The 23,033-nt window shown below is 36.5% G+C and overlaps 1 protein-coding gene across 2 annotated transcripts; it reads right to left on the bottom strand.

The window, feature by feature from the left end:
* Positions 1 to 7: 7 nt before the first annotated feature.
* On the bottom strand, positions 8 to 10,836 carry LOC131364049 (glucagon-like peptide 2 receptor). 2 transcript variants are annotated; one of them, XM_058407112.1, is made up of 15 exons: positions 10,730 to 10,836; positions 10,178 to 10,604; positions 9,075 to 9,194; positions 8,365 to 8,461; positions 7,050 to 7,154; positions 6,683 to 6,804; positions 6,494 to 6,600; positions 5,517 to 5,673; positions 5,231 to 5,390; positions 4,636 to 4,696; positions 4,430 to 4,496; positions 2,983 to 3,071; positions 2,747 to 2,885; positions 2,617 to 2,658; positions 8 to 1,328 (listed from the first exon to the last, which is right to left on the bottom strand). In XM_058407112.1, the coding sequence occupies exons 2-15, from the start codon at positions 10,271 to 10,273 to the stop codon at positions 996 to 998; spliced, it is 1,695 nt and encodes a 564-aa protein (XP_058263095.1). In that variant the 5' UTR covers positions 10,274 to 10,604; positions 10,730 to 10,836; the 3' UTR covers positions 8 to 995. The 2 variants fall into 2 exon arrangements, with proteins under 2 accessions (XP_058263095.1, XP_058263096.1); XM_058407113.1 differs by lacking the exon at positions 9,075 to 9,194 and having other exon boundaries at positions 10 to 1,328; positions 10,178 to 10,796.
* Between the last annotated feature and the right edge of the window lie 12,197 nt (positions 10,837 to 23,033).

Here is a 23,033-nt window from a genome sequence, read left to right on the forward strand (position 1 = left end):
ATGAAAATGTCTGTCCACAATATACAGGTATGCCCAATATACACGCAGCCATTCGTTAAAAAACATCCTACATACACAGTTTCCATCTAGAAATATTTTTACATTTTTTGTCCATCAGTTCTCTGGTTCAGCTGTTTAGCATTAGATGTGTATTATTTTATTCACTTAGAAGTGTAGATAAGTTATCTCTAAGTTTTATTAAATGAAAGAAATGAAAGAAATGTTCATGTTATAGAGTTGTATGTAATATGTAGCAATGACCAATGTGTATTTTTGTAATTACTGGAATACTGGCCTTTTTGTGACGGAGATCAAATAAATCTAGGTAATAATTTTTACTGACACTGACTTGTCCTTTCCTTAGCCTGTGAATCTGATACATATTACAAACATTAAAGTCATCTATACATTTATGTCTGTGTGTGTGGTTTCATGTCTATCTGGCATTTTTGTAAGGAAAAGTGACAACTGAACGCTCTTTTTTATCTACAAAAGGAACTAAGATAAAGTGCTTCTGTACACGCAATACAAAGGACCAGCAGAATTTAGAAAGTAGCAGTTCGATAGGTAGGCAGTTCACATTGTATTTACATCAGATGACATCCTTTAAATCAGAGAGACAGAACTTAAGACTTGCTAAGGTTACTTGACGTATCTACATCTAAAATAATTATGTAAATATCTACATATCCCTTAAGAAAAGTTACGCAACATTGCATTGTAAGTTAAGTGCTTTTATCCGAAGGCTTAGACTGGAGCATTTGATAAAACAGAAGTGTATCTGTTCTAGGAAATGGCAGTGATAAGGACACAAAGGATTTTTTTTTTTTCATCTGCTGCTGCTGAAATCCTAATGCAATTAGATGGAGTGTATGGCTATATTCAGTAAAAGAAAAATAATAATAATACGAACGAGTATGAGTATTACCCAACAGTGTTTATACATAAATTCACCAGCACTTCTGGCCTATGAAAGAGTAAGAAGCAGCAGGAAGTTAAAACTGACTCTCCTCCAGGATCTCCTCCATGGTCTCACCCAAAGTCATGTCCCCATCACTGCTGGACAGACGCTTCCTGGTGTAGAACTCCAGACTCGGACACTGTCCACAGGACAACTCTACCCCTGATTGGATGGTCACCTGAGTGAGCTGAGTCTGTGTGGGAGCGTGGCTTCGCTCCTCATATGAGTCACTGTGATCCGAAGGGTGTCCAGTCCCCTGCAATGACTTTTTCCATAAGTATTTGGGGTGCATGTGGGAAAAGCAGTTGTGATCCTCCAAGCGGTTGGAGACGAACACGTGCCACCTGTTCTTCAGCTCAGCGCGGACCTGGTGATATAAAAAAACGTGTTTCACCAAGACTGCATTTGTGCCATAGTGCCACTGCATTTAAAAAAAAGCTGGAAAGTAAGAACCAGACTCACAAACATGTAACCTAACTTATTACAATGCTTCAACATTGTGTAATGGCCAGTGTCACATTTAAGGCTGTATTTTTACTCACTGTCTCCAGGCTCTCATTGACTTGGTCATTTTCTCTTTAAGGCAATATCCACTGCCTTCTTACGCTGTGTTTTAATACCTAATTATCTCAAGTGAATTATTTTGAGTTCATTGAGTCAATATGCCTGTAGATTTCAAGAGCAAAACTTTTCCTAGAGGCACTGTTAGTTTATTTGTTGCATTATTACATTAGATGATTTCAAACTGGGATTTCCTACTCTTCCATCCATATGTGACAAAACATACTTTGTTACTTTAATTTGCTAGTTAGTTAGCAAACCAACACTTGTTCAAAGGAAATATATATACATAAAATTCTCAAGAAAATCAGTGCAAGCCTGCCAAGGTAAGTATGTTCTGATTTGAAAACCTTTTTAAAAACTCCCCCATCAGCAGTACTTTTGCTGACCATTCGTCCTCGGTGTGTTTTTGTTCTGACATGCCTTTCCATGCTGTTTTTTTTACCTGTTTGCCCTCAATTAGTTTGTCTGTTATTACCCCACGGGTTCTGGATTTAATTATGAAGTCTTATGCATTCTTCTCATTAAGTCCAAGCCTTGTTTTTCATGTGCTTTGTGTCCTGGACACAACCATTGCCCATTTGTCAATTATGGATATTCTGTGTTTGCTGCTGGTTATCTGATTCTTAACATTTAATATGGGCCATGACTAGTACTGTATTCACCATAATCCAACATTTGATGAGTATACACATTTGCCATCCTACCTCTCACTCCAATATACTACAGATCCTTTATACACACCCCTACAGGGTTGCCAGGTCTGTATAAATTTTACTATACATGTGATTTCAACCTCTCACTTTACTCTACTTGTAAAAGCAGTGTAAAATTTTGAGAAGAGACAGATTATGAGGTTTGTTACAGGGACATTGTGCTGCTTTTGTCATTCTGACTTGGCAAACATGTACTTTTCCCTTGTGCAGCTAGAGTTCGCTCATTTGACATAGATATTCCCTTCTGAAGTGCAATTAACAAGCACATATCTCCAGGAAGTATCGAAATACAGAACAAATCAATTACATAACAACATATTTTAAAAAATTCTAGTGATGTATGCTTGTGAAAATTGCACATGAGCTCCACTAACATACCTCTCCATTGGCAAAACAGTACAAAACAGCAACCAAGAATCCCTAGTGAAAGAAATTCAATGATTAGCCCAATTACGGATAAGGAAGACTTTCTTAGCCAAGCTGACATAGACAACCATTAGGTTATTACCTGGAAAGAGCTCAGGGTTAAATTGATGAAATTTCGAGCATAGCGATGACTTCCCTCAATAGTTTCATCTATTAGGATTATGAACAGGATTTCATGGATCCCAAGCAATGGAATCAACACCAGTATTGCCCTTGCTAAACTGTAAAAGGGGAAAGAAATAATAATTGGAAGAGATGCTTAATATATGTTTAGATCATGGAATTGTGCCAAACTACAGTACACAACCACATACTGACCTGTATCTGTAGTCCGTAAACCGTAATTGGTCAGCTTGTAATTTTGACAGCAGGAGTTTTATGATCCTGAGAAATATACAGAAAATAACCTGAAAAACAAAAGGGTGTTTTTTTAGGGACCAGAATTATGACTTTAACTCTACATGTAAAGTATGCCCTACATGTACTCATCCTATGTGAGATATCCCATCAGAGCCATTAATAAGTACTTCAAAACACTCATAAAGGTATGAGGCATGCCGTTATGAGAAAATAATCATTGCTAGAATGATGTATGTGATTCGGTGTGATGTGAACCAGCATGAAGCATAGTTAATACAAAGAAGTGTTTTATTCTTCTTTTAACATGATGTTGTTAATGCTGTTATTTTTATTTATTAAAGAATGACAAGTATTTTTATCTATATATCGTCACACTCAATGTTGCAGAACATTGTGCGAAACAAATTCCTATTATTACAGATATTATATTAAGACTATAAACAGTTGATTCCTCAAAAGTTTCTTTTTGTTTCTCTTTCTTGAAGTTAATTAGACCAAAAAATGTCATTTTACCAAGAAACCCTCGATCCTGAAGACTTTTCTTTGTTGGAAAACTTAGAGGAACAGCTATAGCTATAACTTTTAGCCTAGTTAACTCACTATTTTCTCACTATATGAACAGTTACAAAGGTTAATCAGTCAGTGTGCTGCATCCACCATAATACTCCTAGTGTAAATTGTTACTACATAAATGCTAATCGATTAACGATGCTGCAGTACTTCAGTTGTATTTATAAAACCTCAACCTCTGTCATTATTTTCAACTTAATACAACTTCATATCAAATTCAATTAAAGTTAAAATTTTATTTGCCACATAAATAACCACACACCATATGACATGTCTTATATTTTGTGTTGTTAAATGGCATTTTAACAGAATTATAAGTTTAGATTTATGGTGTAATTCTGTTGATTTCAGCCCAGTGTTACTAATGCAATAAGACCACAATGATGCATACCTTATATACCTTACATATCATTTTTCATTGCTTAATTAAAGTGAAATATGAATTCATTTTTGCTCTAGACTACCATGTTTTTACAGAAGCACTGAAATGTGTTTCAGTCTTTTTCCACTTGAAATTCTGGATTGCATCTACATTTCTGAAAAGCTTGCAAAATGTGGGCTAAAACACTTAAATGATCGTTGTTTTTCACTAAATAACCACATTAAAAGCTACACAGTATCTAAGATAGTCATGATGTTAATGAGCAAATGGTACTGATAAGACATCTATACCCAGATGTCCAGCAGGGTTTGGTCATTTTCCTTCCCAATACCTAATCCAGCTCACCATGTTAAAGGGTGTGTTTAGCAGGCATGTTAGAGTAAAGAAATGAAGTGAAATAATGCTTTTTGAGCTATGATGGGCCAAGGGAAAATCATGGAGTATTATACTTACAAAAACTGACAGTGTAATTGGAGCTCTAATAATCCACCAGATCCATCTGTTAGTGATGACCCAGCAGCTTTGAGAAAAAACACAAGCAGCCATTATTTAAACATATTTAGATATAAAATACATCCTAATACATATATTGTATATGGAAAATAAAATTAAATTAAGAGCATGGTTAACTCCAGTGATGCTAGTTTGTCATGTCTTACCCTTTATTTTCATACAGAGCCTTAGCCACTGTCCAAGGTATCACAAACAGAAAAGGAGTCCCTGTATGAAAACAAGAGCATTTGAAATTCATGTAAAATTCAGGAGTTTTTTTTTTTTTTAATAGCATCAAGCAGTTGATCTAAATTTGTCACAAAACTGTATTTTTAACAGATATGCCAAAGCTAAAACCCATCCCTGTAATCTAAATACACTTTGTATTTATCTAGTTGCTGTTATCTAGTTTGCATCATCAGAGAATATCATACTAGCTAACATTTGACCTGTTGTTAGTTAGCTTGGTGTAATCCTTGTTTCCTTTATTTACAATCAGGAACTAAAGCAAATTTAGGAGTTTATACTTTTTAACTTTAACATGAGTTTAGAATTTGTAGCTGTACTTAAACATTTACCATTGTATTTACATAGATGTATAGTTTAACATTGAGAATGTTGCTATCCCTGCAAATTTAATAGTTAATCATTTCCACTCTAGCTTTGTTCCCCCATCAGATGATGTAGCATGTATGCTAATGTTTTTTTTCTATTCTAAGACAGCTATATGATTGACTGTTTATGTATTAGAGGATGGCCTACCCCATCCTACCAGCATGTATCTCTTCAGCAACCTCCTCTTGGTCAACACAGCAGTAAAGAGTAGAGTATGAAGGAAGATCGCCTCCAACAGGAGCCAGAAGTAATTACAGGCCACAAAGTACTGCATTGCTACCTCAGAGGCTTTGCACAGCAGGGCTTTCTGCAAGGTTTTAATTATATAGTTAATATCATGAAATACATTTATGCCAGGAATTTATGAACGATTATTCTAATTTTTATCTTCAGAGACAAAAAGTTTAATTGGAAATGTGCAGTGATGCAGTACTGTAGAATCCAGATAGTTGTTCCATCCAGCTTCATCGTTGGGCTTGTTGGAGTGTGTGACGTAAATTACAATTTCTTTGGTAATGACTGCCATAGCTCTAAGCATGAACGACACAAAGAGGTTCATGTGGATGTAGTTCCTAGTACAGTGAAGCTTCCTGAAAATTAGAAATAGAGATTTGTCCATTGCATTGTTTGTTTAGGATCGATATAATTAGCAAGCTTTGACGGTAATCAATATAATAAGACAATCAGATTACTGGAGCCAGCAGCAGACTCCATATGTATCAATGATAGGACAAAACAAAAACAACAATGCTTGATCAGTTGGTGAGGGGAACAAAGTCTTGCCAGAGAAAGACGCTTAGAAACAACAATAAAAACTAAGGTCACGATTCTGTAACATAACGGTGGATCAGATACAACGGTGATTAAGGATGGATGGCAATGATACACTGTATGGAAAAAATATGTGGACACCTGTAATATCATGTGATATGTGGGATATCCTCACACTGTAGCCAACAAGTTAGAAGCATACAATTGTCTAGAATGTCTTTGCATGCTATAGCATTAAGACTTTACTAAATTGGAACTAAGAGGACCAAAAATGTTCCAGCATGACAATGCACCAGTGCACAAAGCACCATCAATAAACAAATGATTTGCTAAGGCTGGAGTGAAAGAACATGAGTGGCTGTTCACAGAGCTCAATCCCACTGAGCAACTTTTTCACCCTACATCAGTATCATACCTGATCTCACTAATGTGACTGACCAGGAAAATCCCACAGCTACACTCTACAATTTAGTAGAAAGCTTTCACAGAAGATTGGAGGCTGTTAGAGTGGAATAAATCTATATTAATGTCCATGGTTTTAGATTGAGGTGTTCAGCAAGCACATAAGGTTGTGATGAACAGGTGTTCCCATACTTCTGGCTATGTACATATATATGTACTTTTGCATACTCCACTTACCTCAAAAATGACATAATAATCATAGCTAGAATCAAGCTGGACAAGGTCAACATGTAGCCAACTATGGAGAGGATCCTCAAGACTGAATTTTGAAATGCTTCATCTTCCTGTGTTAAAAGTAAACCACATTGTTAACTGATGTATAGAAGAATGCTTAGTCTTAGTATTAGAACTAAAGCAAATGTTTACCTTATTTTTGAAAAAGCCTGGGTCTTCACATTCTGACTTATCCTGCCAGACAGTGCTGGAATTCTCTTCTGTTTTCCAGGTTCCATTAGCAGTACATATTTTATAAACTTTTCCTGAAAATCCTGAATAAAACAGAAACATTGCAGATAAAACATGAAACAGAACAAATCCCGGTCTGAGAAAGTAACTTACAGTTCTTGTCTTTGTATGTATATGTTTTTCGCATCCTACAGTATCCACAAGTACAGGGTAAGAAAACAAAGCACACAAACCACTGTAGCAGCAAATTTTAACACCCAAATTTTCTGTTTTTTTTTTCGTGTAAGTATAGCATATATTTGCAAGAGCAGGAGACAGGATAGTGTACCTTCCTTAATCCATGGTAAATATGGGGGGCAGGGCACTGATATATTCCCGGGAGATGAATGTGGCCAACAGGCAAAAAGGTCTAATGTCCCATTGCAGTATATTCCTTGAAAAATTAAGGAAGAGGATCAGTGAAAATGTAGATGTTACACTGTATCACTAACTTTACAATACATAATTAAATATATTTTACAGTAATGTACTGTATATATTTACAGTAAATATGTATTATTTAAAAAAAAGCATATAATTTAAAAGTATAAATAGGTATAAAAGTATAAACATATATAAATAAGTATAAAAGTATAAATAAATATTATTTTAAAAATATTATTTAAAAAACCTAATTTTCACATGATGAGACATAGATCTTTACAGTTATTGTTCTTGTTATATATATATATATATATATATATATATATATATATATATATATATATATATATATAATTTTTTATACTGTAGTGACTACATATGTACAGCAATATCACACGATAAGAGTATAATATACTATAGTGAATATCTGCATGGCTGAACGCTCGAGGCCATAGGACATGCTGATATTACCACAGCATGATCGGGAGTGTGAGTTTCTATATATAAGAAATGAATGTAGAATAACTAAAAATTTCTGACAGAATATGGACAAATATATAGTTTATTTTTGCTCCATCACTAAAAGTAGTTTCTGATGAAGCCACTGGTATACAGGAACTGGCTCTGTGTTAATTTAACTAAGTACAATTAGGCTTTCAGGCTTTTCAATCGCCAAAAAACAGAAAAGTAAACATTTTTTGATTTGATGATATAAATAATATATACACAACAGTTAACAGTTTCATTGACTGAAGGAAAACTTTTGACATTTCTGAAATTAATTATTATTATTATGTTTTTTTTACAACAGAGAGGAAAATACAATTAAATCATTAGTATTATCATTATTATGCCATGCTATGGTTTACATTTACTTTTAATTATAGTAGCGGAGCTCTGCTCTGCTTGACATTCACATAAACCAAAGGTAGGGAAACTTAAACCTCTGTTTGTCAGTGAATAGAGACCACCATAGGAAAACAAACCAAATATTAATCATTCTTAGCACATCTGTGACACTGATATACTACACTAGTGTCATAGAAGTGTGTGTGGCATATGAGTGTATCAACAGGAATACCTCTGGGGTATTTAAACCCCAGTTGCTGTGGGGTCGAGAATGTCTCACCAACAAAATCTATCCAAACGTTTAATATTTTATATTTGTTATTTTATATCATTATTTATATCATTTTATATTATCTGGTTGTTCTACGCACCAGTTACAGTATGTTGGGTGGCTACCAGGGTTCTGGTACAGTTTTCTTTATATTCAGCATGGTTTTGCAACAAATCCTCAAAGATGGTGCCAGTGACCTTTATGAAAGGAGTTAAGCAACAATGAATTTGACAAATTCACACATCAGCTTAACACATCATACTGTTTATGCTATCATCCTAATACAATAAAACAAAGGAAGAAGAGTATATTTAAAAATTGTGTTATACTTATCAACCCATGTATGCACACAAGATGGCAGTGTTTAAATTCATTGAAGAGACTTAATAATATAATATAATATAATATAATATAATATAATATAATATAATATAATATAATATAATATAATATAATATAATATAATATAATATAATATAATATAATATAATGTTTGCATCAATTTTTGTAAACCTCTCAAATTAGTATAAATATCATAATATCAATAGCCAAAATTAAAATAAAGCATTTTGGATTACATTAGACACAGGTGGCCAACATCCATCCATTCTCTACATCGTTTAATCCTACTGGGTCACAAGGAACCTGGAGTCTATCCCAGGACATAGGGCACTCAGGGCATAGGGCAGGGTACAACCTGGACAAGATGCCAGTCTATCGCAGGGCACAATCGCACACACTACAGCCAATTTAGAGATGCCACTTAGCCTATAATACATGTCTTTAAAATGGGGGAAGAAACCAGAATACCCAGAGAGAACTGCTGAGGCACGGAGGGAGCAGGCAAACCCCTACACACACACAGACGGGAATCACACACCTAACCCTGGAGATGTGGGGCAAATATGGTAACCACCAAGCAACCATGAACTGTGGAAAGATATTAAAGAAAAATATAGCACTGTTAAGCTGAGACATTTATTTTGCTGTCATGTATTTTTTTCTTCCACAGCCTCATGGAAGCAGTCTCTTCTCTCATTCACAGGGTTTCACTGAATGCTTGGTTAAGTATGATTTTGTAAATAAATTATATGCTATGGCCTTCAAAGTCACCTAATCTCAGCTGAATGAACACCTAAGGGAGAATTTAGACTGCTCTTCATCATCATCATCATCGTCCCTTTCCAGACACTTACAAAATCTGTGCATATGTGCATTGTAGTGGAAAATTGGTTCATCAAACAAAATCAAATCAAACAAATCTTATTCAATCAAAAGTCTTTCTAAATATGTAATTATGTTTAATAGGTGGCAGTTCAGGTGATGTTACAGAGTTAACATATTAATAATGCAATTTTTACCGTTTAAAGCGTAGACACACCTCTGCTGTTTGTGGTGAAATATATGTGTCTAAGGGTTGGGGAGTTGGTCCTAATATTTGCTGCCTGATCACAACCTAGCAACCATTTGCTCACTCTGTAGCCCTTTACCAAATATTTACCCCCAAATTTCCACACTGCATCACTGGAAAGTTTTAAATAAAACAACTGAACTGGGAAGAGCTGGGATTTATCTCCAAAACATCATGTCTGAGGTTGTGCCTGGACAGAATCAGTTTACTATCAAAAATGTAGTTTTTCTCCACTTTACTATCTACTAAATTATTGTAGGATTATTTTATTCATTTTAAATGAACCTTTTTTTAAAATTTGGACATTCTAATGAATGAAGGACCTTCATAAATCAAACATGCAATGAAAAAAAAATTGTATTTTAATATTTGTAGCAAAAATGAAATCTTTCCTTTATGCAATAAATATTCGTCAAATGACAAAAGGATTTAGAGAAACATGCTGCAACCTTTGGCAAGAGTTCTGCAGCAGTAACAAGTGTGCCAGGGTGTTCACACTTACCCGTGTGTATGGAAGCAGCAGAAGGAGAGTGAGAAGTTGTATGGCACCCGTGTTTGTCAGCCTCGTGGCTTGCTGGAAGAAGATCCGTGTATCCATGTCTCACTGCTCACCTTCTTCCAAGGTGTACAGTGCACCTTGACTTCTTACTACATCCCTGAGCCCCTCAATCACTGTTGTTCCTGAGAAATCCTCCTGTTAGATGTGTGTACTTGATGAGATCAGATATGAGTAAAAGTAGCCTTGATGAATAGAAGTCCAGAAAAGAAAAATGGCAAGGGATTCTTAAGAATCCTCCTCTAATCCACACTCTTCCAGCACCCCGTCTTCAACTGGGAATGTGTCTTGCTTACTCGCTGGCTTCTCTCCTCCTGGCCCTCCCCAACCACTCAAGATAAGCAAAGAGGTCAACCTACAACGACAGCTCGTTCTGTAGGAAGCATTCGGGAAAAAAAAAAAAAAAGATCAAACCTCTTATCAAATGTTGCATCTAAATCACATTTCCAGGAGAGGTTTCAGATGTTCTATGGCTCTCAGATGTTATGAGTGCCATACCTCTGAATCATCGATAGCGGCACAGAGAAGACAGCCTGCACTTCATCCTGAGGGTCCGAGTCATGTAAAGAGTAGCGTCTGTGTGGATAGTGCATAATGTAATCGTAACAAGTTCTTATCCAGCTGCTTAACATTCTTAGACTGTTGTTCATCGAGAATTTGCTGCCCCTTCAAGCACAGCATAGAACTCTGGACTGACACAGAAAGTCATATTTGACACAGATATTTGCTTCTGTACAGTGTTTCACCTTTATTATATACATTAGGATAGTTTAAAACAGTGTAATAAATATAATCAGCATTGTATATATGAGATACGTATACAGAAAGACTGTTCAATTCCCTCATTTCTGGTCACATCGTCTATCTTCATGTATAGAAGCAGGTAAGAGGAGTTGGTAAATGGATTCGAACTCTCTGTAAATGTACACTGCGCTTCATTCACGGTCACATTAGTATGATTGCATTAGGCAAAAACCCACGCCTCCCTCATTTCATCATCAGAATTACCAGAGCAAAATACATTCATAAACAAAAGATTAAGACCATAACCATTTTGGCTAATTTGCTTGCTAGTGCATTACCACCTTGCATGTTTTTGCTAATTATGTAAATGCAAAATGAGAAAACTCAATTTGCATAGACATGAGGCACTGCAGTAATGGGCAAAATGGAAAAGCGATTAGCTGATGTGACTGCACGTATTTGTCATTAGAAACCTTTTAACTTGGTTACAGGTGTTTTTCTGTTCATGGAGAGTTAATCTGATCGTAATACTGAGAGAGCAGCGCAAAGCATCATCATATCAACATTTAACCAGGCTGACCTTCAGCATGCAGGATGTGTCCACTCTTTATGATTTGATTTTGCATTAAAGCTTGATCGAATGTGGGACATGAAGGTAATATAATGAGCCATTAACAAAGTTTATAGTCACAGACTTATCAGAGAGATACTCTCACACACATACATGTTTATTGGTTCAGCTTTTGAATATAAGAATCATACTGGTATTTTTGTAGCCTGACACTGAATAAAGGCCTCAACCAAACAAATTTATGTAAATTTTTTATGCCAGGATTTGCTTAAATACATGTATTATATCATTTGGGACAAACATTTGCGCTGTTCCTGCTGTTGCCTCAAATTCCCGGTCTTGTCTGAAAGGAGTAGAACCTGAGGTGGGTCTTTTTCCTGTTGTAGCCTGTTCACTTAAGGATTTAATGAAATGTTTTTCTGATCAACACGGTTGAAAAGAGTGGATATTTGAGGTGCTATAGCCTTTCTATCAGCACAAACCAGTCTGGCCATTGTCCTCTGACCTCTTACACCAAGAAAGAGTCCGCCTGCTGTATTGCCTCTCACTGGATATTTTTAATTTATTTTCTCCACATAATTCTGTGGAAATTTTAAACTCTCACCACCATGGACAGGGTTCGATTCCTGGGCAGGGAACCAACCTAGCCAATGAGGGGTTAAATCTTAGCGCCGGTCCCAAGCCCAGATAAAACTGGAAGGGTTGCTTCAGGAAGGGCATCCTGTGCCAAAATCAAATATGTAGATGGGTTGGTTCGCTGTTGCGACCCCAAACATGGATCAGCCCGAGGACAACAACTGTGTTAATTTTTAAAGGCAGTTATGCGTTAAAATCTTTCTATGAAATATGCAAACTAGCCAGTCTGGCACTCTCAGATCTCAGTTATCTAAGATGTTTCCCTGAACATTTGTTCCATGTACTTCACTGGCCTCCCAGTGACCAGATCTAAATCCGATAGAAGAATCAGATCAGAATTATTTTATGTTTAGTGAAATAATTAATATTCTGATGTTCTTAATATTATTATTCTCTCATTTCTTATCACCTGTAATCAGGTCTTTCCAGTGATCGAACTCCAGGATATTTAGGCTACAGCAGTGAGGGGATTAATAGCAAATTCTTGACTATTTCTTATTACATTGTGATGCAGCGTGTAGATGCATACAAGAAGGAAACCATGACTGTGTTCCTATATCTGTGACTGTAAAATAAATTCCCAGTCATGATATACTGTACATAAAATAGTCGTTAAGCTGTGTACATTTATGATAATAAAGTCAGGAAGTTATTAGAAAATATAAAGAATTTTTACAGTGATTTAAAGCATGTTTGTACAGTTCATCATTGTCTTTGGGAATGAAAATGTCTGCTTTCCTAAACTTTGGTAAATTATACGTCAGATCAACATCCTCTCCATTTGATTTAAACACATACTAGAAATATAAACTAAAATAACAGTACACTTACAATGTCTTTGCCTGTCTTCGAGAGACTTAAGAAATTTCCCATGCTCTCTGTCTCTGGGGTCAAGATGTGTAACGGATACACAAAGCAGAACAGAGAGAACGCAATTGCAGAAATTTGCACAGAAGCCAAAGTCACATGATCAGTGACTGCAAAGAATTCGTCATGCTTCATCTTGTAAAAAAAAAAGTCAGAATGCAACTGATTGAACTGACAAGTCCTGCTTTAGTGAAAGTGATGTGTCAAGCAACCTACATCTGATGAAAAGCTTATTTTCCACACATTTTCCGCAGTTGAATCTTCAGAACATTACTTTATTGGAACACAAGTAGTGTGACGACTACATAACCATTTCAAGATTTCATCTTTTTCTCCCTCATATTTTCCTCAAATCAATGTCCATGTAAGTTTATGGTTGTTGTCGGTATCGAAATGCATTTACTCACAGGTAAATAACTGAAGTGTCGCTGTGTAAACTCATCAAAGTGCTGTTTGGTTGCTACTCTCAGTGCTTACTCACACCATTGAAGATTGCATTGTATCCCATTTTGGGAAAGTGACTGTCTGTTTGGGGATGACTTCATCAACACAGGTGCTTGGTCTGACTGGGACGCTTGTGTCAGTGTTTTCTTTCGACTGGCAAGGTGCTTAAAAAATCATTGTTCAGTGTAATTATTTTTATACAACAGCAAACCAAAAGAAATCAGATATATTTTTAGATCATGATCGGCTTTTGATTGCTGTGTCTTATTGGGCTCCTACTGTCGAATAAATTGGGAAATAAATAGAGAGAAAAACTACGAAGTGAAGAAAGAAAGAAAGAAAGAAAGAAAGAAAGAAAGAAAGATGAAATCATATTTACATAATTTAGTGATTCAGTTTTTTTTTATCCATTAATTTCTGGATTAATAACTGATTTATTTGTTATATTCTTTTTTTTCTAGTCTTCTAGAAGCAATCTACATTTCTAGCAGCGCAGCACAACTTAATCTACATTTGAACTATTTGATGTTAAATCAAATGAATAACATGTAGAGTCCGATGAACTGAACCCAGATGCTTGTATTAATATGGCATTTACTTTTAGTGCATGTTTTAATACCATGCTGTGGCAATGAAACTTCTTATAAATACTATAAATCATTGGTTCACAAAAGCATGATATTTGGGTTGCACCTCATTTTCATCATTACCCCACAGTGCCTCGCTACCTCACGATGTTTTACACATTTGATAAACACATGGCTGTGCATGGGGAGGAGTCTTTACAGCGTGTTTATGGCCAGCTGTAAATGGGTCTGAGTTTGTTTGGTAAATCAGACAGGTGGTATCTAGGAAATTTAAACAGGCTGCCGGTTGGACACGTAAACTGTTTGGTTTGATCAAACATTAAGATGCATGTTTCTCCTGAAAATTTGAGCTTTTTTAACATATAAACAATTTATAACGAATGATTATCTTTATGAACAAAGCCCAGTGTCTGTTGAAAAAATTTTTGCACTTGAAAAAAAGTAAAGAACCTATTAAGCATTCGCATTTATTTAAAAAAATTTGCATTTTACTTTATTTTCGGTCGATTTACTGCTGTCAGATATAGCGAGTGGAAAACCTTTACAACCATGCTACAACACTACCAGTTTGGCAGCACTAAAGATAGCACAGGATGACACCATGTTCCAAAAGTCCATCAAATTTATATAAAGAAAGATAAGAAGATGTAAACTCTTCATGTCCCACAGGTTTATGGAGAATATCATTACTGAAAATGTGGTAATAAAATCATCAGTATAGTAGTGGAAGTGGAGAACTTCAATGTGGTGTCCATCCAGGATTTCCAGTTTCCTCCCACCTCCCAAAAATTAGCTAAAAGTTGGACAGTTGACTCTAAATCAGATCAGCACTAGGTGCGGATCATGAACTGGTGTGCATTCCCATCTGGCACTCAGTGTTTCCAGGACATAATAAAGTGGTTAATGGATGTTCAAATTAGACATTAACTGTAAACACAATACATAATACCAAGGCCAGTGATGCAAATGTTAAGCCTTTGCAAAGTTCTATGGAATGTTCTGGATTATATAAAGCATTTTCTTTGAGAAACATAAAAAGATTTTTGTTTTCTCAGAAGGATGAAGCAAGCACTCAGTTAAAATCTTTTGTCAGTGATTCAAAGTTTTTTTGTTTCACTCGCAAAGTGTTATATAAACTGACATTTTTATTAAACACTTTGTTGTATCAGCTTGTGGTAATCTCTTTTCACTGTTAAATACCACTCATTGATACAACACAATGTTTGCGTTACATAATACTGGTCAAGTCATGCATAAAATCTACCTAGAGTACCTAATGTACCTTTAGGGACTGAAAATCTGTTTGAAATCACAACAGCACTAAGCTTTTGAGTGATCTGTATATTGGTTCTGCTTGGAACAGATTTGCTTTAGAGAACTGAGCATGCTCATTCCTTCTTATAAACAGGCAAAGCAGCATACGGATGCTCAGGACACTTGCATGACTCCAGGGTCTGTTTACATTCTGGAGAGTGCTGGAGAGCCACTCAGCAAGCCCCCCGGCGCAGAGAACATGGCCGCGCAAACCCAGGAAGACCAGGAAAAACAAACAGGCCTCTGAACATCCTGTCCAAGCTCGGTCAACAACGCACACCAGAAGCCGTGGACATAGGTGAATCTGCCTCTCTTCACCTTATTGCTTTACTAAAGACACCACCACGGGCATTTCCTAGAAGTGACGGGAAGGTTGCAGATTTTCATTTTATTTTGCTTCTCAGCCGAACGCCATAATAAAAGAGTTGACAGGAAGACTGTGGCATTCTGTATGGAAGCCAGTTTTAGAGGTTGACAAACTGAGTCATTCAGGTGGAATTACCCGGCGATGACACTGCTTTCACCTCTGCACAATCTCATTAGCAGGAAGTCTTTCTGTCCCTGCGGGCGACAATATGCTCTCCGAGTGCAATCAGCTCTCTATGTCTTTCACATCGCAATGACAGCTGCCCTCACCGTTAGCACATAAACAGAGCCAAGATTGATTTCTCTCTAGACGTATTGACAATTTATTATTCACTTACTCCATATTTATTTGTGCTGTCCCATGATGTACATCATAAGAGAAAGTTATTTATTAGGTTTTACTGCTGCATCAAAGAAGAAATATTGGGGGGGGGGTTTCACTTTTCTTTCTAAATCTAGAACCCTACATTAAAAAGGTTTCCTACCAGGATCTGTGATGTTTTACTCCAGAGATCTGATAACCATCGGGTCAGTATGACCTCAAATCTTTTCTCATCTTGCAAAAACTGAAAAAAAAACAGAAAGGGGTTTGAGTGTATTGCTGTTAGTGGACCATGATGAACAAAGTATACATGGCTGAAGAAATTGAGAATTTGTTAGACAAGTTGATAGATTCTATATTTGGACTGTCTCACATCCATACTAAAGCCAGATGTCTAAACACCGCATGTGAACGGCCGGGCTTGTTCACATCCATGTACTTTTTATCCCTCTATGGTAATGCTATGGTTAATAGTAAAGCACAGCAATTCGGTCTTGGGGTTGATTATTAATAAAGTTGCCTGAGTGGAAGCTTTATCACGGGATGATATATTTATTCAGTGGTGGACAGTAAACCATCAATAAATGTGGCTATGGCTCCAAAGGAAAGCTTTTGACCATGTAATTGGATTATTTATCAACAGAAGACTAAATGACCAATGGTTGTTTATATCCCAGGGCTTGCTACGGAGGTCAAGAGGGAAGCTAGGGGTAGCGGCTATGAGGATGTGGCCTGCAGCAGTAGAAGAGACATTCATTACAGGATAATGTTTTCTTTTTTCATGCCTAAGCATTTAATATCTTTGATGTTCCCTTAGTTTGAACTCTTAAATCTTTTCTCACCTGACAGAAAGGTATGAAAGAAGTAACTGGTGCACATTCCACAGAAGGAGGAAATATGGTATGTTTAGCATAAAGTTCTTCTTTGAAGCAACGCCAAATTAATCTCAAATGTTCTTTCTGTGATAAACATATAATGCCTAGGAATGAGAAGAAATATACATCCTATGAGGATTTGCAAAGCACTTTATGAAGTAATGGCTTATAAGGCTGAATGCCATAGGATTAATTCCTGGAAGCTGCTGCAGGTCTCCATGAGAGAAAGCAGAAGCCATTCTGCTCCACATCTCCGACCGGCCTTGCTAACATGTATACAGCATTCTTAAATCGGCACAGCCCAACGAAGGAAGCGAAAACACTGTGACATAATGTACGTCTAACATTTCAGGACTTGGATTGCTAGTAAACGCAATCATGACAATTAGTGTCAGTAGTTCTTCACATCTGACTGCTTTTAAATTGTTCACTGGCAAATATTTTTCTGTGCATTTCATTTTTTTGTCTTTCAGAAAAGTTACGAATGAACCTACGAATATCTAGTCTGTGCACTTTCTGGAATTATTAAGTGTGGTATATATTCCTGCAAAAGAACTTCCACCTCCTTCATCCTGTGTTTCCTCATGGACTGTGGATGATCGATGAAACACTCAAAAGAGTGCAAGTTGTACAAAATCAACACAGAACCTGCATCTCTTCAAAAATGCAGGCAATGTTTGCCTGTGCGCAAACAACATAAATTAAGTCTCTGTCTATTGGGCTGAATCCAAGCGCACTAGATTCGCAGAGTTCACTGAGTCACTCCCACCATGACCACATTTGGCCACATGTGTCACGTTCTCTTTCTCTTGGCAAACAGGAAGGGGAACCTGGATAAAACTCACTGCCGGGGGACACTAATGAGTCCTGCAGTACCTGCCTGTATAATGTAAACAAAAAATCTTCAAGTCAATGAATAATAACAGGCTTCAAAACTGAGGTTTTGTAGTGTGTATCCAGAGTCTAGTGCATTTTGCACGATTTCCTGCTCAAACAAACCCACTAAAGCTTGTCATTAACATATGATGTCACCAAATGAGAATTTGGCTTCCTTGGGATGTCATGGCAAGGGAAGCCGTAAAGATCAGCGAACAAATGTGACATGAACTGCATGAAGGAAAGTTAAAGGCCATTGAGGCAAATGCATTCATGTTTCTAATGTGATGGAGTGCAGATGTGAGCCACAGTGAACTTCTGACCACACACACACACACACACAGAGAGAGAGAGAGAGAGAGAGAGAGAGAGCTCCCTAACATGCAAATAAATAAGCTATTGAATAATATGACACCAGAACAAGTCTAACACCATCAACCACCTTTTGACACCAGGTGTGCAACCTGTCCATTTCTTCAATCGATAAATAATCCTGCTAGCATGCTGAAATAGCACCACATTGTGACTAGCTTAAGTAGTGCTTACGACATGCAGAGCCACACCCTAAACTCTCATTTCTCAACACTCTTTCTGATGCTCTGGTAACTTTTGCCCTGAATCGTTTTTTTCTGATCTGAGATGTATTTTAGCTGATGCTACTGCAGCTATCTTTCTTTTTTTTAACCTTTAAAAGCAAAAGAGAAATGACATAAAGAGGGATAAAAACTATGTATAACAAGATTCCTTCTGGATTAAAAGATATCAGTGGAATTTCCTGAAGAAACTGATCATCTTTAGATAACATTCTTGAACAGTGTTTTAATCAAGGTTTTTTTCTTCCTTCAACTGGACTACCTTTACATCTGTACAACTGCTCTATAGTTACTCAGGTACTTATGTTAAATATTAAATATTAAATATTATTAATAATAATTAATATAATATAATATAATAATTAAATATTAATTTAATAGTAAATATTGTACATACCTAATGTATATACTTTATATACATAGTGTAGATACTTTCCAGAGATACAGGATGTTTCGAAATAAAATTTCATCAGCTGTGTCTGAGGCTGTTCAAGCCTATCTGCAAAGGTTTTCATACCAATCAAGCAGAAGCCACACCTGATTCCACCTGTTTAATCAGCTGATCTTGTCTTTCAGTAGACTCGGGTGTGGCTTCGGCTCGGGTGGAATGAAAACCTACCCCCACGCCGCCCCTTTGCGGATAAGCTTGGACACCCCTGCTGTAGGAGGTGAAAGCAGATGATATATACACAGAGTTTCCCCACATTTCTTTTTAGGGAAAAGGAACTGGATGGAATGTAATAGTGAGATTATGCTGCATTCGAAGATTTCTTTTGAAGTAAAAAATTGATATCAGTGGAATTTCCGGAAGACTCTCGTAATGCTGTGTATTTTCTCTCAGTCTTGAATTGTCAGTGCACTATTTTAACATTTGTATTCAAGGTTTATCGGACTTTGGATAGATAGATAGATAGATAGATAGACAGACAAAAAGGATAGATAGACAGACAGACAGACAGACAGATAGATAGATAGATAGATAGATAGATAGATAGATAGATAGATAGATAGATAGATAGATAGATAGATAGATAGATAGATAGATAGACATACAAAAAGGATAGATAGATAGATAGATAGATAGATAGATAGATAGATAGATAGATAGATAGACAGACAGACAGACAGACAGACAGACAGACAGACAGATAGATAGATAGATAGATAGATAGATAGATAGATAGATAGATAGATAGATAGATAGATAGATAGATAGATAGATAGATAGATAGATAGATAGATAGACATACAAAAAGGATAGATAGATAGATAGATAGATAGATAGATAGATAGATAGATAGATAGATAGATAGATAGATAGATAGATAGATAGATAGATAGATAGACATACAAAAAGGATAGCTAGATAGATAGGTAGATAGATAGATAGATAGATAGATAGATAGATAGATAGATAGATAGATAGATAGACAAAAGGATAGATAGATAGACAAAAGGATAGATAGATAGATAGATAGATAGATAGATAGATAGATAGATAGATAGATAGATAGATAGATAGATAGATAGATAGATAGATTCTTAAATGACACATTTGTCCTAACAGATTAATGACCCATGTCGAATTTGTTTTCTTTGTATAACGTCTAATAAAGTATGCCTTTCACATACATTTAGAAGTTGTACTTAATGACAAAGCTCTGTATTGTACCATAATGTTCACCAGAGGGCAGTAAAGAGCCATAAACGAACCTCAAATCTGGGGTAAAATGCTGGGATTGTATGTGAAACAAAATGCAGGTCATGCAATAATCTTACATGATCCAGAGAACATGATGATGTAAAGCACGAAAACACTGAAATCCTCAAAACTGTCACAGATGAGAAGCATGGCCATCCATAATCAGTCTGACAAGTTTTTTGAGAAGCATACTGTCATAAATCGGATAAATAGCAGGCTCGGGAATGATTAAGCAAAACCCGGCTGAAATGCGCTTCGTTCAATTAACCTTAAGGCCTCAGCATGTAATCAGTTGATCCTGTGTCTGGGGACAGGCGGTGAAATGAAACTATAATTTATGAATCATGGCTCATTAAGAGAGTAGCATCATTGATACAGGTGCTCAGGTTGAATGTTTTAAGACTCAAAAAATCAACCATGTATGTCTTCTCTTTTTTTTAGGATTCCTTACTACAAGTGAAAAGAAGTAAATATTTTTGAATGATATGTTGCTTACACTATATAAAAAAGCCTTGGGAAAGATTCTACAGGTTTTTTTATGACTGGAAAAATCAGATTTTGATCTTTTGATCCATCAGCCAGCGTATTTTAGGCTCAGTTAGATGCCGGACGCTCAGTATGTCTCAGACTGCAGTCAGGATGAATTGCTTTTGCAAGAACATCCTGTAAGGGCATCATCACACACTGTCTGTAATTTAGATCTGAGCAGTAGCACATAATGATCACACTGAATCAAAGAGAAGTGAGTTTTTCTGAAGCGCTTTAAATCAGACATGTCTGCATGGTGGGTATTTTTTAAATGCAACTAGACTGATTTGTGTTCGCGCTGGCTTATCTTCTTACAGAGGATATTCTCGAGGGACGCTGAAGCTGGTCTCATGCTCATGCTGTGACAGGTTTTAGGCATGAGAGCAGCATAAATCCTGTTAGAGAGAGAGAGAGAGAGAGAGAGAGAGCTGTATCGCTGAAATGTCCTTGTATATTATCCTAGCTAAATGACTGATTTCTTTAGATCGGATAAAAACCAATGTTGTGTGATGGTACAAGAGAGAATCATGTTCAAGGTAGCCAAGCTAAGACGGACATAAAGAAAAGGTGAAGTAGCCTTGACAGCAGAGCTCGAATTAAAAGTTCAGAAAGCCAAAAAAGGATTTAAGTGCATTACATTTTTCTTCCTAGACATCCTGGGCAAATGTAAATGTTGTATTCGGGTGCAATACCACCGGTTTGACTGGAGGATGCTAAGGGCATTAAAGGTTATCACAACCTAAGATGTATAAGACCATGGGTGGACAATATTCATTACTTATATACACTAGAAAGTATTATTGAAAGTGAACACTTTTTATTTTTTACCTAATTACATTTCCAGGAATAAAAATCATAGTTTTTGATCCCTAAATTTTAATTTAGACTTCAAAATACGCTTCAAATGTCTCTTCTTCTCTCATCCAGCCAATGACTAAACACGTTTGCTAAACATCAATCCAGTGGACTCAAACGTAGCATTCAAACATTTCAATTTAGCATCCAATTGAATTAAATGCATCAGTGTAGAAAGAAAATCCTTCTAAAGTAGGATGCTACACAGTAGCTAGTGGTTACTTCTATAGCTAGTGCTGTAGGTCTAAAAATGGATACTCCACCACATTTAGTCGAGCTTGATGATGATCACCCATTAGCCTGTTCTTCTCCAAAGCCTGCTGTAACTAGCATCGACTCCAGCGGCAAACAGAACTGATTTGAGTCAGACAAATTCTAGCTAAAGGTAAACAATGCTAACTTACAGAGATATGAAAAAAACATGACATTAACCTAATTTCTTCAGTTACAAACATTTACTTTTTAATAGCACATTTAATGGTAGCATCTTTTTTACCTTCACATTTATTGTACTGATTTTTATAGTTGCTCTAAAGTGTCTAATACCTAAGAGGAAAAATATTTGAATACTGGAATGATGACTTAAATCAACAGGAGTGATAAAAGTGTGGACTGGGTTTAGGGTTGAGAGTTTAGTGTTTTGGCTTGAGTATTGAGGGTTGGGTGTTTAGGGTTAAGTATTAAGGGTTTAGGGTTGGGTGTTGAGGATTGAGTGTTTAGGGTTGAGGGTTGAGTGTTGAGGGTTGAGGATTGAGTGTTTAGGGTTGAGTGATGAGGTTGAAGGTAAAGTGTTTAGGGTTGAGTGATGAGGGTTGAATGTTAAGGTTTGAGGATTGAGTGTTTAGGGTCGAGTGATGAGGGGTGAGGGTTAAGTGTTTAGGGTTGAGGATTGAGTGTTTAGGGTTGAGTGTTGAGGGTTAAGTGTTTAGTGTTGAGTGATGATGGTTGAGGGTTAAGTGTTTAGGGTTGAGTGATGAGGGTTGAGGGTTAAGTGTTTAGTGATGATGGTTGAGGGTTAAGTGTTTAGTGTTGAGTGATGGTTGAGGGTTAAGTGTTTAGTGTTGAGGATTGAGTGTTTAGGGTTGAGGGTTTAGGGTTGAGGGTTGAGGATTGAGTGTTTAGGGTTGAGTGATGAGGTTGAAGGTAAAGTGTTTAGGGTTGAGTGATGAGGGTTGAATGTTAAGGTTTGAGGATTGAGTGTTTAGGGTCGAGTGATGAGGGGTGAGGGTTAAGTGTTTAGGGTTGAGTGATGAGGGTTGAGGGTTAAGTGTTTAGGGTTGAGGATTGAGTGTTTAGGGTTGAGTGTTGAGGGTTAAGTGTTTAGTGTTGAGTGATGATGGTTGAGGGTTAAGTGTTTAGGGTTGATGGTTGAGGGTTAAGTGTTTAGTGTTGAGTGATGATGGTTGAGGGTTAAGTGTTTAGGGTTGAGTGATGAGGGTTGAGGGTTAAGTGTTTAGTGATGATGGTTGAGGGTTAAGTGTTTAGTGTTGAGTGATGGTTGAGGGTTAAGTGTTTAGTGTTG

Source organism: Hemibagrus wyckioides, linkage group LG13, assembly GCF_019097595.1.
Source record: "Hemibagrus wyckioides isolate EC202008001 linkage group LG13, SWU_Hwy_1.0, whole genome shotgun sequence".
Lineage (NCBI taxonomy): Eukaryota > Metazoa > Chordata > Actinopteri > Siluriformes > Bagridae > Hemibagrus > Hemibagrus wyckioides.

What these genes read in the sequence shown, in the direction of transcription:
- LOC131364049 (XM_058407112.1), bottom strand. Translation starts at nt 10,273, where the DNA reads ATGGATACACGGATCTTCTTCCAGCAAGCCACGAGGCTGACAAACACG. An exon ending in TGCTGCTTCCATACACACGG is followed by an intron (nt 9,195 to 10,177) that starts GTAAGTGTGAAC and finishes ATCTTTCCACAG; the next exon opens with TTCATGGTTGCTTGGTGGTT. An exon ending in GCCTCAGCAGTTCTCTCTGG is followed by an intron (nt 8,462 to 9,074) that starts GTATTCTGGTTT and finishes CCTTTCATAAAG; the next exon opens with GTCACTGGCACCATCTTTGA.